This window comes from Saxophila tyrrhenica, assembly GCF_035928015.1.
Source record: "Saxophila tyrrhenica strain CCFEE 5935 chromosome Unknown scaffold_8, whole genome shotgun sequence".
NCBI classification, from domain to species: domain Eukaryota; kingdom Fungi; phylum Ascomycota; class Dothideomycetes; order Mycosphaerellales; family Extremaceae; genus Saxophila; species Saxophila tyrrhenica.
The window spans coordinates 824,727-837,209 of record NW_027041740.1 but is presented as its reverse complement, the minus strand read 5'-3'; the positions used below and the strand labels follow the sequence as shown (position 1 = coordinate 837,209).

The 12,483-nt window shown below is 55.5% G+C and overlaps 6 protein-coding genes across 6 annotated transcripts; 4 read left to right on the top strand and 2 right to left on the bottom strand.

The window, feature by feature from the left end:
- Nucleotides 1–332: 332 nt before the first annotated feature.
- On the top strand, nucleotides 333–1,379 carry LTR77_005658 (uncharacterized protein; the record flags this gene model as incomplete). Its single annotated transcript, XM_064802901.1, has 5 exons — nucleotides 333–374; nucleotides 431–651; nucleotides 760–914; nucleotides 975–1,139; nucleotides 1,192–1,379. 5 exons carry the CDS (start codon nucleotides 333–335, stop codon nucleotides 1,377–1,379), a joined length of 771 nt encoding a protein of 256 aa, XP_064659026.1.
- Nucleotides 1,380–3,298: 1,919 nt separating this feature from the next.
- HOM6 (Homoserine dehydrogenase) lies at nucleotides 3,299–4,405 on the top strand (the record flags this gene model as incomplete). The annotated part of the gene is made up of 1 exon (XM_064802900.1): nucleotides 3,299–4,405. The coding sequence occupies one exon, from the start codon at nucleotides 3,299–3,301 to the stop codon at nucleotides 4,403–4,405; it is 1,107 nt and encodes a 368-aa protein (XP_064659025.1).
- Nucleotides 4,406–4,809: 404 nt separating this feature from the next.
- Nucleotides 4,810–6,294, top strand: LTR77_005656 (uncharacterized protein; the record flags this gene model as incomplete). Its single annotated transcript, XM_064802899.1, has 1 exon — nucleotides 4,810–6,294. The coding sequence occupies one exon, from the start codon at nucleotides 4,810–4,812 to the stop codon at nucleotides 6,292–6,294; it is 1,485 nt and encodes a 494-aa protein (XP_064659024.1).
- Nucleotides 6,295–6,592: 298 nt separating this feature from the next.
- LTR77_005655 (uncharacterized protein) lies at nucleotides 6,593–6,935 on the bottom strand (the record flags this gene model as incomplete). Its single annotated transcript, XM_064802898.1, has 2 exons — nucleotides 6,593–6,714; nucleotides 6,773–6,935. The coding sequence occupies 2 exons, from the start codon at nucleotides 6,933–6,935 to the stop codon at nucleotides 6,593–6,595; spliced, it is 285 nt and encodes a 94-aa protein (XP_064659023.1).
- A 900-nt stretch (nucleotides 6,936–7,835) lies between these two features.
- Nucleotides 7,836–8,861, bottom strand: LTR77_005654 (uncharacterized protein; the record flags this gene model as incomplete). The annotated part of the gene is made up of 5 exons (XM_064802897.1): nucleotides 7,836–8,246; nucleotides 8,298–8,378; nucleotides 8,429–8,585; nucleotides 8,636–8,771; nucleotides 8,831–8,861. The coding sequence occupies 5 exons, from the start codon at nucleotides 8,859–8,861 to the stop codon at nucleotides 7,836–7,838; spliced, it is 816 nt and encodes a 271-aa protein (XP_064659022.1).
- A 1,003-nt stretch (nucleotides 8,862–9,864) lies between these two features.
- LTR77_005653 (uncharacterized protein) lies at nucleotides 9,865–11,808 on the top strand (the record flags this gene model as incomplete). The annotated part of the gene is made up of 1 exon (XM_064802896.1): nucleotides 9,865–11,808. The coding sequence occupies one exon, from the start codon at nucleotides 9,865–9,867 to the stop codon at nucleotides 11,806–11,808; it is 1,944 nt and encodes a 647-aa protein (XP_064659021.1).
- Nucleotides 11,809–12,483: the final 675 nt, after the last annotated feature.

The window sequence follows — 12,483 nt, the reverse complement described above, 5'->3', positions numbered from 1 at the left end:
TATTGCGAAATGCTTTGCAAAAAGAAGAACCGAAGCAGAGAGAAGACGAGATTGATGTGCAGCTGCGAGACGGCAGCACAAGCTGAGGTGACCTTCGGAACTCGGAGTTCCGTGTATTGATTCGAGGTCGTGGCTCTCAACCAAAGATGACAACTCTGCATTGCGATGATGGAGAAAGCAGCTTAGAAATGCAAGTCCTGTGATAGTGTGAGCAGTGATGTCGCTCGCGAATCGTACGCAGGGTACTGGGAGTAGTGGTATAAGAAACAAGGACAACCACTCTGCTTGCATGATCAACAATCAACTGCATACCTTTCATCTGGCTTGTCAGAATGCCCAACTACCTGATTACTGGAGCCAACAGAGGACTTGGTGTACGTTTACCAGTTCAATTGAAAGTCGTAGCACCGGCTGACATTTGACGCTGTAGTTGGGCTTTATCACAACCCTTGCGAAGGACCAGTCGAACACCGTCATCGGACTTGTCCGAGACCAGAAAGCGGCCGAAGAACAGGTCCTACCCACCGAGTTCAACAACGTGTATTTTGTAGAAGCAGACATTGTCGACACCAAAGCCCTTAAGCTCGCGGCGGAGCGGGTACAGGAGATCGTTGGCGCGGCTGGTCTGGACGTCTTGATTTGCAATGCCGCGTATGTGAGCGCGAGTACTGCCCTGAAATCGTTACGAGACGAGTATGAGAGCCCAGCTAGGATCGCAGCAACTCCAACACCTCGTGTAGACTGCTGACATCTAAACAGCGAACACGACATACAGGCTGCAATCGCTGACACACGGGCCAGCATCGACGTCAATGTAGTCGGGTCGCTGAAAGCGGTCAATGCGTTTCTGCCACACATTAGAAAGGGCGGACTCAAAAAAGTCGTCGCGGTCTCGAGCGGCATGGGAGACATCGGTACGCAAAGATAGAATCCTCCGGCAGAGAGACAGTCTTCGTTAGCTGACGGTGTGCCAGATTTCATCAACGAGGCCCGCATCTCCAATGCAGCGCCGTATGCAACCAGTAAAGCAGCCCTTAGCACCCTCTTCGCGAAGCTAGGAACGGCGTACGAAGACGAAGGAATCTTGTTCATGTCGCTCTGCCCGGGCTTGGTGGATACCGCAATTGGCCCGCCATCTTGTAGGCTGCCATTAACGCTGCTGTCACAAGACTCTGCTGACACGTGCCGCAGTATCCGAAGGCGATCTGCTACGCTTCCAGAATATCACAGCAAGGTTTGAGAAGTACGCTCCCGGCTTCAAAGCCACCTCGCCAACGGACGCGGCTCAAAAGTGCCTGGCAGCCATCGAGCGTTCGTCATTGCAAGGGGGCTCCGGAGGATCCTTCCTCAGCCATAATGGAACGAAGCGGTGGATGTGATTGCTGGTAATAGCTTATGTAGAAAGTCTTCAAGTCCTCTGCATCCCGCATCTGCGTCCTTCGACCTATCGAGAAGGTGAATGGTCCATCGAATGCGGTGTGCGATCTTGTTTGTGGGCAGATTGAACCGTTCAACAACCATCTATCGCAACTTGAAAGGAATGCTCCACCTCATACTGCTATGAATTCCCGTGAGTGTTGGCGGTGGTAGAGCTGAAGACCCCTCCAGGACGCTGAGGCAGGACTCTATGCAAGGAGACTGTGAGGTGGTAGCTGGGTAGACAGAACCGTGACTTCATACAGCGGGCAGAAGCGTGTCTTGGAATCGGAGGTTGCCTTCCAGGTCTAGACGGGATCCTCCGGCATTCAAGTCCAGCAACGTTGGCGATGTTGAGAATGGGATGAGACTGAGTGGAGACACAGTTGAGTCGAAGTTGAGTGAGGCCGAAGATGCGATCCGTGCGTCTGGCTTTCCACGCGCTTTGATTAGAGGACGCGACAGTTGATTCGGGAGGAAGACTTATCCTGTCTTTCGTTGTCCAACAGGCATGGAGCCTCGCTTTTCTAGTAACAAGGTGTTTCTGTTTTCTGATCCACACTCAACGTCGAGAATGGCAGCATCGCCTGTTATACCGGGCCCAAGCAACACCATTGACCGAGAGGGGCCGTGCCAGCTTCAGTCTACAACAAGCCCTCTAGAAAGGCCTCCTGCGAAGCGACAGCGTCGTTCATCGACTTTACATCGACTACGGACGACGAGTCTCCCGACGTCAACCTGGACCGCAGTCGCAAGCGAAAGAGAACGGCCGCAGAGAAACCCGTGACAGAGATACCATCCGCCTGCTCTCTTGAACCGCGTATAGAACTGAACTAAATTCGAGTCCAGAAAGCCGTACCCAAGGGGAAAAAGACCCCAATACTCTCAAATGCAAATGCAAGACAGGTTGCAAAGCAGGGGGATGCGGATGCTTTCGAGCTGGCGTCGGATGTAGCGCCTCATGCGGTTGCCAGCAGAAGTCCAGTGGGCAGGAGAAGCGTTGTCTCAATAAGATCAACCAAGTCGCCAAAGAGCTTGGGATGGAAGGCAAACCAGCCATGCCCTGCTTCATAACCCACCGTGAGATACAAAAGGACGCAGTTGACTTGGAAGAGATCAGGAAGCAACTCGAATGCGATCGCAGCGACGCCTTCGAGTTCGACCCCTTCCTTCAATAGTGGAAAGATCAGGCCGATGGGATGTCTGACGAAGCCCTAGTAGAGCATCGTAAGAAACTCCTCAAGTACGCGCTGTTCGGCCACTCGGATGACGAGTACGCGCCTTGGTACTACTCATGGTGTCAAGGATCTTGGGCGGAGGACAATTGCACGTGGCACTGCAAGATCTGCAAGGAGTGCAACGACTGGCGTGAGTGGCATTGTGGTGGATGCAATAAATGCCAGTACGGTCTCTCGATTCCCTGCCAGAAGTGCGAAGGCGTCAGCGACATGTGGCATAACATGGATCCCTGCGAGCGGTGTGGTGATGGTGGGAGAGACGACTTCTTGTACTGAGTGGTTTCCGGTCTCATCTCTAGTTCCGTCCCGAGAGAGACGTCTAAGATATAGACACGTTGTACAGATCGCTTCGTCAAATATCAACTGGCTTGGGATGTATTGGCCTTGGATGTGGTTTCTGGTCTCGTCTGGCATTGGACGTTTCTACCAGAAGTGCAATTACATAACGCCGGCAGGGTCCAACACGAAGATGCAATGTCAAAGAAGAAAGGTAAGGTAGAAGCACTTGGAGGCATGTGAAACTCAGCAAAAGCCACCTGCGGCGTCATGTCATCCCCCACATTGCCCCGCGTTCTTAGATTCTTGGACAAGCCGTTGGAAACAAAACACACTCTGCTCCAAACCACCTCTACAACACGACCACCATGTCCAACCCCCCTATCTTCCTCGCCATCATCGGCCTCGGCGGCGTCGGTCAAGCCTTCCTCGAGCAATACGAACAGCTCCGCCAACGCCTAGCCTCCCAACCCAACCCTACCAATCTCGCTCTCATCCTTGCACGCCGCAGCAAGACCCAAGTCCTCTCCGAGCGATATGGCGGGCTCGACGCTACAAAGATCATGCAGATGCTTGACGAGAGCAAGAAGCCGTACCTACCGTTCGACGCGATACTAGAGTTCCTGCAGAATGCGCCTGGCAAGGTGGTGTTGGTGGACAATACGTCGGACCTGGACCTAGCGAAGAACTATCCCGCGGTGCTGAGCAAGGGCATTTCGGTCGTGACCCCGAATAAGAAGGCTTTCTCGGATGATATCAAGCTATGGGATAGCATCTTTGAGGCAGCGGCGAAGGGAGGGAGCCATGTTTTTCACGAAAGCACAGTGGGCGCTGGACTGCCGGTCATCAGCACCTTGACAGAGCTGATCGAGACAGGCGATGAAGTCGTGAGGATAGAGGGTGTGTTCAGCGGGACGATGTCCTTCTTGTTCAACTCGTTCATGCCCGTCGGAGCAGAAGGAGGAAAGTTCAGCGCAGAGGTCAAGAAGGCAAAGGACTTGGGCTACACCGAACCCGATCCTCGAGACGATCTCAACGGCCTCGATGTCGCCAGAAAGCTTACGATCCTCGCACGGATAGCCGGCCTGAAAGTCGAGAGCCCAACCGCATTCCCAGTACAAAGCCTCATCCCCCAAGCCCTCGAATCCTGCAGCTCCGGCGATGAGTTCATGCAGAAGCTACCCGAGCACGATGACGAGATGGAGAAACTCAAGAGCGATGCGATCAAGAAGCGGAAGGTGTTGCGATTCGTCGGGAGTATCGATGTTAAGTCGAACAGTGTCAAGGTCGGGCTGGAGCAGTTCGATGCGAGTCACCCGATCGCGGCACTGAAAGGGAGCGACAACATCATCAACTTCTATACCAAGCGTTATGGTGCAAATCCGCTCATCGTTCAGGGCGCTGGTGCGGGTGGTGAGGTGACTGCGATGGGTGTTACTGGGGATCTGATCAAGGTCATTCGGTTGTTGAGATGATGCGAACGGGTTGACTGGCGTACGGCCACAAAAGCTAAGGGTCGGTCAAAAATAATATATCATTGAAATGTATACGGCTAGACGAGCGCGGTCTGGAAGAGCTCGAAGAATCAATTTTGCTGTGGGTCTCGACACCTGCAAGCCGAGGCATGACATCTTTCACTTCCGCACCAACCCAAGGACACGGCCTTCCACGTCTGCCAACCTGCCTATCGCGGTAGCAAGGGTTTCTATGGAGTGCATGTGATCGCGATTATCATATGCTCTGGTTGGTGGTTTCTCGACTTCTTTTCTTGTTCCTTCAACTTTCCGTTGTCTTTTCTTTTTTCTCTCCGCCACCTCAACTCCATCCCTTCTGCTCAGGACTCGCCGTGACATCTCTTCTTGCTACTTCGCGCGCCAAAATGGATAGCGGCTATGGCCTCCTCAAATTCCTGTTTCCTCAGATCCCATCCCTGGCAAACACAGCAGTATGGCATACTCTCGGACGAACACCAACATCATCGAAATGGGATCTCAAGACGGAGCTCACGGTGCAGGTTCTGCGCGAGATGATGGGCGGCCCCAACAAGAAGCCCACGCCCATTGGGAAAGTGCAAGCTACGACTTTGAAGGACCCAGGAGTTCAAGGGAAAACATGGGTGGCTAAAGCTACTATCCCAGCACCAGCATGCGAAGACGAAGGTTTGAGAGAGGCAGTATTCAAGGCCATTGACGACATGAAGCTACCCGATGCGCCAGCGCCAAACTACACGAAGCCTGACCTAGAGGAGATAGAAGTCGAGTGGACTGGCTTCCGACCTGACGCCGCGAAGACCGACAAGCTGCCTGACATTTCGGAAGCCGAGAAGTACAAGCGACTCATGGCGGAGCCCACAAGAACGAGCGAAACGACGATTCTATATTTCCATGGTGGTGCTTACTACCTCTGCGCACCCGCCACTCATCGCGCACTCTGTAGCCGACTGGCAAAGGAGTCCAATGGCCGAGTCTGCAACGTAAAATACCGACTAGCTCCGCAGACAGCATTTCCAGGCCAACTCTTAGACGCATTAATGGTCTACCTTAGCCTTCTCTATCCACCCCCGGACTCACTGCACGAACCTGTCCCAGCCAAAAACATCGTCCTCGGTGGCGACAGCGCAGGCGGCAACCTAACCTTCGCCCTTCTCCAACTCCTCCTTCAACTCCACCGCGCCTCTCCCAACAAACCACCCACAGTCCTGTTCCACGGCCGTAACATCGAGCTACCCTTACCGGCCGGCGTCTCCGCCAACTCCGGCTGGTTCGACATCACCCGCTCCATGCCCTCCATAACCAACAACGCCCAATACGATTACCTGCCCGGCGCATCTCACGACGACACTATAGATGGCCGCTTCCCATCCGACGATGCATGGCCCTCCAACCCTCCTCGCGGCGACATCTTCTGCGACCTCAGCCTGCTGGATCACCCGCTCACTTCTGTTCTCGGTGCTGAAAGCTGGGCCGGAGCCCCGCCACTTTGGATGAGTACAGGGCAGGAAATGCTGTCCGACGAAGACTTAGTCGTTGCTTCTCGCGCCGCGCAGGACGGCGTGAAAGTGCAGTTGCAGGTATACGAGGCGATGCCACACTGTTTCGCACAGTTGCTACCCGGGCTCGAGAGCGCGGATAGGTGTTTGAAGAGTTGGGGTGAGTGGTGTAGGAGATGTGTTGAGGAGCCAGAGAGTTTGAAGACGGAAGGGAAGTGGACGGCAGCCAAGACGTTGGAGGAGAAGAGTGTGGAGGTGGAAGGCGCGACGCAGATTACAGTTACGGAGGCCAAGGGGTTGATGGGGAAGGTGAGGGAGAGGAGGATCGAGGCGTATGAACGGGGCGACAAGAGGACACCCAAATCCGCGCTCTGAGTCGTAGGAAACTTGAAAAGGTCTATGCCTTCCCATTCATCATATCCGTCGGTCGAATGTCATGAGTCGGTGAAGTGTTGTGAAGTATGCTGGGACAGGCGGCCTGATCACGAGCCGGAGTGAACGAATTACAAGCCTGGCTCGACTGAAGGCCATTGATCTACCTTGATCGACATCGGTCTTGGGACGGGAGGCAGGCTGAAGGAGGCCATGAAAGAAAGATTGACGGTGTAAACGCATGTCATGACAGTCGGGTATTGATACAGTAAATATACAGATCATCCGTAAAACAGCGAAGCTACTCCTTCGGCATGTTCTCCTCATCCCCAGGCTCCTGGTACGTCCCACTGGACTTCGCAGCGCCTCGTGTCCGACCATTGACAATGTTGGACTTATCAATCGCGTCTTTCTCATCTCTCTCTGTACGGGCAATGTAAGTATACACTACAGCAAATGTGGTTGTAGACAGCGGGCATACCGAGCTGCTCGTCCGAATCCTCTTTAGCGCCGTCAACCCCGGTCTCAATCGCATCGCTGTCCTTCTGCACAGGAATTTCGGCCTGCTTCTGGCCAGTGCGGCTGGTGTACTCGTCATCGCTAATGCCCTGGCCAGAGGGTGCGTTGGGGTCGGTGTCGGCCATTGTTGCTGTAGATGTGGATAGTGGTGGTAGATTCGTGTTGATGCTGAAGGCCTAGTGTAGAGAAAGTGGTTGCTGGTGGGCCTTCGTCACGCTCTATATACACTCTCCACCTCCCCTGAGCCAATCCACCGTCGTCACCATCATCTCAAAGGCGGGAGACGCGATATCATGCTGATGCCAAAGACTCCCGCAACCATCCCGCTTACGGTCTCAGGCGCAGCCGTGGTTTCACAGCTGTTGACAGGCCACTTCCAGCATTGAGTTTGCGACACATCCATCGATCGACGACAATACCAGATTTCGGAGGCTGAACAGAGATGCGCTTGGCTGGGAGAGAAGTGTCAGGAACGTCACGACTTGAGGCTAACGCAGGCACCGGTGGGCACAGACACATCGAATCGACGCCAACGCAGCCAAAAGCCGGGGAAGTTGAGATCCGATCTGAGGGAAGGAGTCGGGTATCTTGGGCTAATGCAAGCACTTGAAATGGGATGGCGATGGACACGGCTGATGTGGGTGACGCGTCGATTCGTGAACCGTGTTGATGAAGCTCGTGATGCCAAAGTGACGCATGCGGGAGAGAAAGTGAGCTCGTCAGCACTGGGAAATCGCAATACATTCGGGTATCTAATGAACATGCGTCAAGCAAGTGTTGTGAAGATGCTCACGTGTTGCCGCGCGTGGCTTACTTCTGCGCAGGGACGCGCTCGGTCTGCCCATGGCGCGCAATTAGTCTGTACGCCTCCTCCTCCTCTTCCTAAGACAACGATAATAGTGGCATCGTGACTAGTGTTACAAGCAATATCCGACAGCAGCGGCGTAGTGAGAACCAGCAATGATTGGGACGACAGTGTGCAGTCGACACAGTAGAATGTCGTGAGGGTGGTCCGGTTCCGTCGCTCAGTCGTCTTCGCTGACAGCCTTCTTCGGCCTGCCCCTGCGCTTCTTGGGCTTCTCCTCGACATCCTCGTCCCTCGCAGGTGCCGCCTTTGGTGCCGCCTTCTTTGCTTTGGACTTCTTGGTGGGAGGAGGGTCGTCGCCCGCCTCTGTTTCAGACGAGGCCTTTTCCACTGGTTTAGCGGCCTTCCTGGGCGCTCTGGTCTTCTTGGCCGGTGCTGCTTCATCGTCCTCCTGTTTGACAGTCTCTGCAGCTGCCTTCTTGCCTCTGCCCTTCGCCTTCTTTGGCGCAGGTTTGGTCTCCGCTTCTTCCTCATCGTCTTCATCGTCCTGCGCGCGGCCACGCTTCTTAGAAGCCTTCTTCTTGATTGGAGAGTCCTCGGGGTAGTCCTCCTCTGGATCGCTCTCATCCTTCTGTCACACACGTCAGCAGAAGTTCCGTTGAGCGGGTGCAATCCACCATACCTTGGCCTTCTTCTTCTTTGGCGTCTTGACGAACATGCCTTGCTGCGGTTTGGCCGGATCGAGACGATTGCACTCGATGTCCTGACTGCGTCAGCGGAGATCAATCCATAGTCGAAAGGAACTACACTTACCCCCTTCCAGTCGTCATCGTCGACATGCCCCTGCTCCAGCGCCCGCTTCACCTTCTCCTGGCAATCGGGAGGCAGGACCTCGTAGCCGTCAATCATCTCCATGTCCATGTCAGAGATCTCCGCCCAGTTGTGAATGATGCGAGGTGTGACACATCCCCTGTACCAGTTAGTGATATGCTCGGTCGGTGAAGCGGGAGGCACTCATACCAGTGGCGCCACATGAACGAGGTGTGTTCTCGGATCGTCACCTGCACACCGTGCCGCAGCTCGCCTTTCGGGATCTTCTCGGATTCCTTCTTACACTGCGTGGCCTGGCAACCAGCGCGGCCGGTTTTAGCGATTTCTGCGAGGATGTCAGCGTTGATCGAGGTCATGAAGCCATGGATAAGCGCTTGTACGTACCGACGCGATACACCGCGGAAGCGGATGACATCTTTCTGTGCGTTTGCTATGCAACGTGAGTACAGCTGCGTGGTCTGGTCTACAGCGTGTGATGTCGCTCAAGCATTCAAGCGGTTGAGGAGGGAGAGAAAGATGGAAAGGGTGAGGATAAAAGCAGTTGGGTGTGAGAGACATATCTCAGGCAGCGACATGTGGCCAAAGCTTCAAATCGCGCTAGCACGTGACGCTTTTATTCTAGTTCCGACTCAAGGTTCACTTTCGAGACCGTCATACGGCTTTTCGCCGAAGGCGAAAAGTCGACTTCCATATGGTCACGTGCTCGGCGCGAAGCGCTCCATTTCTGCGCCGAAGGCGCTCAGCAACTAGATCAAGACGGCGGGACGACATTGAAAAGGATGATTTCGTAGCAACTACAGACTCCGAGTTCCCAGTAGGCTTCGTGAGAGATATCATGCCCACGTATAGACGACGTTCTCCGACGATGAGGAGAACGGTGGTAGACGCCAAGGCTCAACGAATAGGACGTCTAGGTTTGATTAGAATGTCAATCAAACCCCAGATTCTGGCCGCCGGGGATCTTCACTCCCGACGCTAGCACGACGTTCGGCCCCCACCAAACTGACTTCACTTGCTTGGTGAGAGCGCGTTCACGAGTCCTTCACATGCCAGCGGGACGCTGGTGAGAGCGCGTCCACAAGTCCTTCACTCTGCGCCCTCAAACATGCCTCTTTCCGCTTCAAGAAGCCGTCAGCAGACGTGCTCACAACGGTATATCACCAGCTCTTTTTCACTCTACAACCTACCACAACGACACAACACGACTCTTCCAAACCACCAGCAAACCTTCCAGCAACGACCAGAACCACCAACACCACCTTCGAGATCTCCAGCAGACCTTTCGGCAACCACCATACCATCCACCACCCCGACTTCCCCACGACTTCCGCACGACCTCCGAACCTCCCTCCAACCTTCTCTCTACCCACACTCAAGACCCTTGCCCCCCAAACACACGACGCTCAACCGACGACGACATGGCACCGGCAGCCGTCCCGAATGTGGTGCAGCAGATGCTCACGCGGGCGGCCGACCACAACAGCATCCGCGGGCAATTCGCTGACAAATCCGCCCAGCCCTTCAGCAAGCAGGGTCGCGACGCTATGAAGACGGTGCGGAAGCGCAACGAGGACATCATGGACTTCGCCAACGGTACCGGCACGACCATGCGCGAGCACACCGTCATTCCCAACGTCCTCACCGGCACGACCCGGACGAATGAGCTCCACAAGACGGTGCTCAACCTTCAGGACGAGCTCTGGGACTATCTGCAGAACCACGACGACCGCAAGGGCTCGCTGCGGCAGGCGGTGAAGAAGTCGGGCACTTCCTGGGACACGACGACGATCAACACGGCCAAGCCCTATTACAACGACCTCTCCAACTTCCTCATCAAGTTTTTCCAGAACAAGGAGAAGAGGGAGGCGGCGGCCGCGAGGCGCCTGGCCGACGCTAGCACGACGCCGGCCGCACCACCACGCGCTCGCACGAAGGGCAAGAAGGCGGCCCCCGAGACCATCCTCGACTTCAATCCTCAGTACCAGCATCCCTCCGAGTACTTGCCGCACGGCTCGGACGACGTTGACGAGGACGAGGGCGCGACTCCCAACAAGCGCAGCCCCTTTCCTGCGATGCACTTTGGGGGCGGCGGAGAGAGCGACGACGGGACTCCCAGGAAGCGTGGCGCCGCTGCTGCAGACCTTGCGGACGGCTCCGACGACGCTGGCAATAGCGCGAAGAAGATCAAGACAGAGACCGAAGTGGGCGGCGACGACGACGCTATCCCGCCGATGGCGAGTTTCAAGGAATCGGGCGCCGAGCTGGCGATGCGCGTATACAAGCTCTGCCAGAACGATCCTGTGGCAAAGGCGGACTTTCACCGGGAGATGACACGTCTCTGCGACACCTACGACCTTCACGACTTTCCTAAGACCATGTGCTACACTCCCAGCCAGCGGGCCACCATTAATAAGGCGGTCCGGCACGTTCAAAAGCAGATGCAGAATGCCTCGGCGTCTGCCACCTCGACGATGGCATTCCAGACTCCAGCAGTGGTCCCAGCTGACAATGCTGCCGGGGCCGACGCTGGCGCGACGTTGGCGGCTGACCAGAAAGCAGCCATCGCCGCTAGGAATGCGGCCGCCGCCAAAGACTACCAAGAGCGCCAGGCCAAGGAGGCCGCGGAGATGAAATCCTCCACTCAGCACGCCGGTGCTACGACGATGGACCAGCTCTTGAAGGCTACTCCTCGTAGGTCTCAGGCGGACGACAAGACCGAGACCAACGCTACCACGACGGCGGAAGGGTCAGGCGAGGACAAGTCCAAGACCTCTCAGAACGCCGGCGACCCTCAGGCGACTGTCACTTCCCCCCAGCATGACACGCCCACGACTCCCGCGATGGGCTCTCCTGAGAAGAACGCCGCTGGGCCGACGGTGAAGACTACTCAAGTTGGCGAGGACAAGACAGCCGAGAATAAGGCTGGGGAAGAGGACAACGCTGGCGCGACGGCGCAGACTGCTCAAGACGGCAAGGACATGACAGCCGAGAATAAGGCTGGGGAGAAGGACAACGCTGGCGCGACGGTGAAGGATGCTCATGATGGCAAGGACATGACAGCCGAGACCCAGGTCAAGGAGCAGGGCGAATCTGGCGCGACTGTCCAGACTCCCCAGGGTGGCAAGGAGACGACAGCTGAGAGCAAGGAGGGGAACTTGGGCAACGCCGACACGACGGTAGAGACTCCTCAGGTTCGCAAGGATCCGACAGCTGAGAGCAAGGAGGGGGACTTGGGCAACGCCGACACGACGGTGACCAGCCAGCCGGAGCATACTTCCTCTACGGCACAGGAGGCTACTGGCGGCTATACCACTCCGTCCGAGCATAGCGAGAATGGTGAAGCCCCTATGATGATTGATTAATCAGGCCAGCGAACAACGGTGGGACAACGGCGGGACAACGGCGAACATACTTATGCTTTTATTGACTTATCTGCTTGGGCGTTAGGAGGAAAAGGCAATTCACAACATCAGCGACGGCGGGACGACGGCGACCACATCGGAGCATTTTAACCCTTGCATTTTGACCCCTGCATTTTACCTCTAGCATTTTACCTCCAGCACTTAGGCAGAGCCCTTATGGCTTCTGCGCCACACTCATTTAGACAATGTCAGAAACTTGTATTATAAATGCCTCTCCCACTTCCATAAGACTACAAGTACTGCTAGGCGACGTTGTAGCGACTGCAGGAGCTGCTTCCATCGGGTACACTTGACAATAGCAGAACACCGAGTGACGATTTCAGAGAAGGGAAAGGCGTTTCTCACGACGCCGGCTAGGAGGTAGAGGTACCGTACGCCTTCGTACCGACAACGGTGTTGCGACTCTCAAAGATTAAAACACCGCCCGCGGCAGACGGTATGAACCAGACCGTAGCACGACGGCGAGAAGCCGACAAACGGCGAGGTCGCGGCAACAACGATGATGCGACGTGCTGCGGGGCGGTGGATTGAATAGCACCTTCCTCACAATGTTGATTTCAGACCGCGTCTTTACTTTTGCAGCTCAGCTCTACTCCTTCCCCTTCACTCCGCATC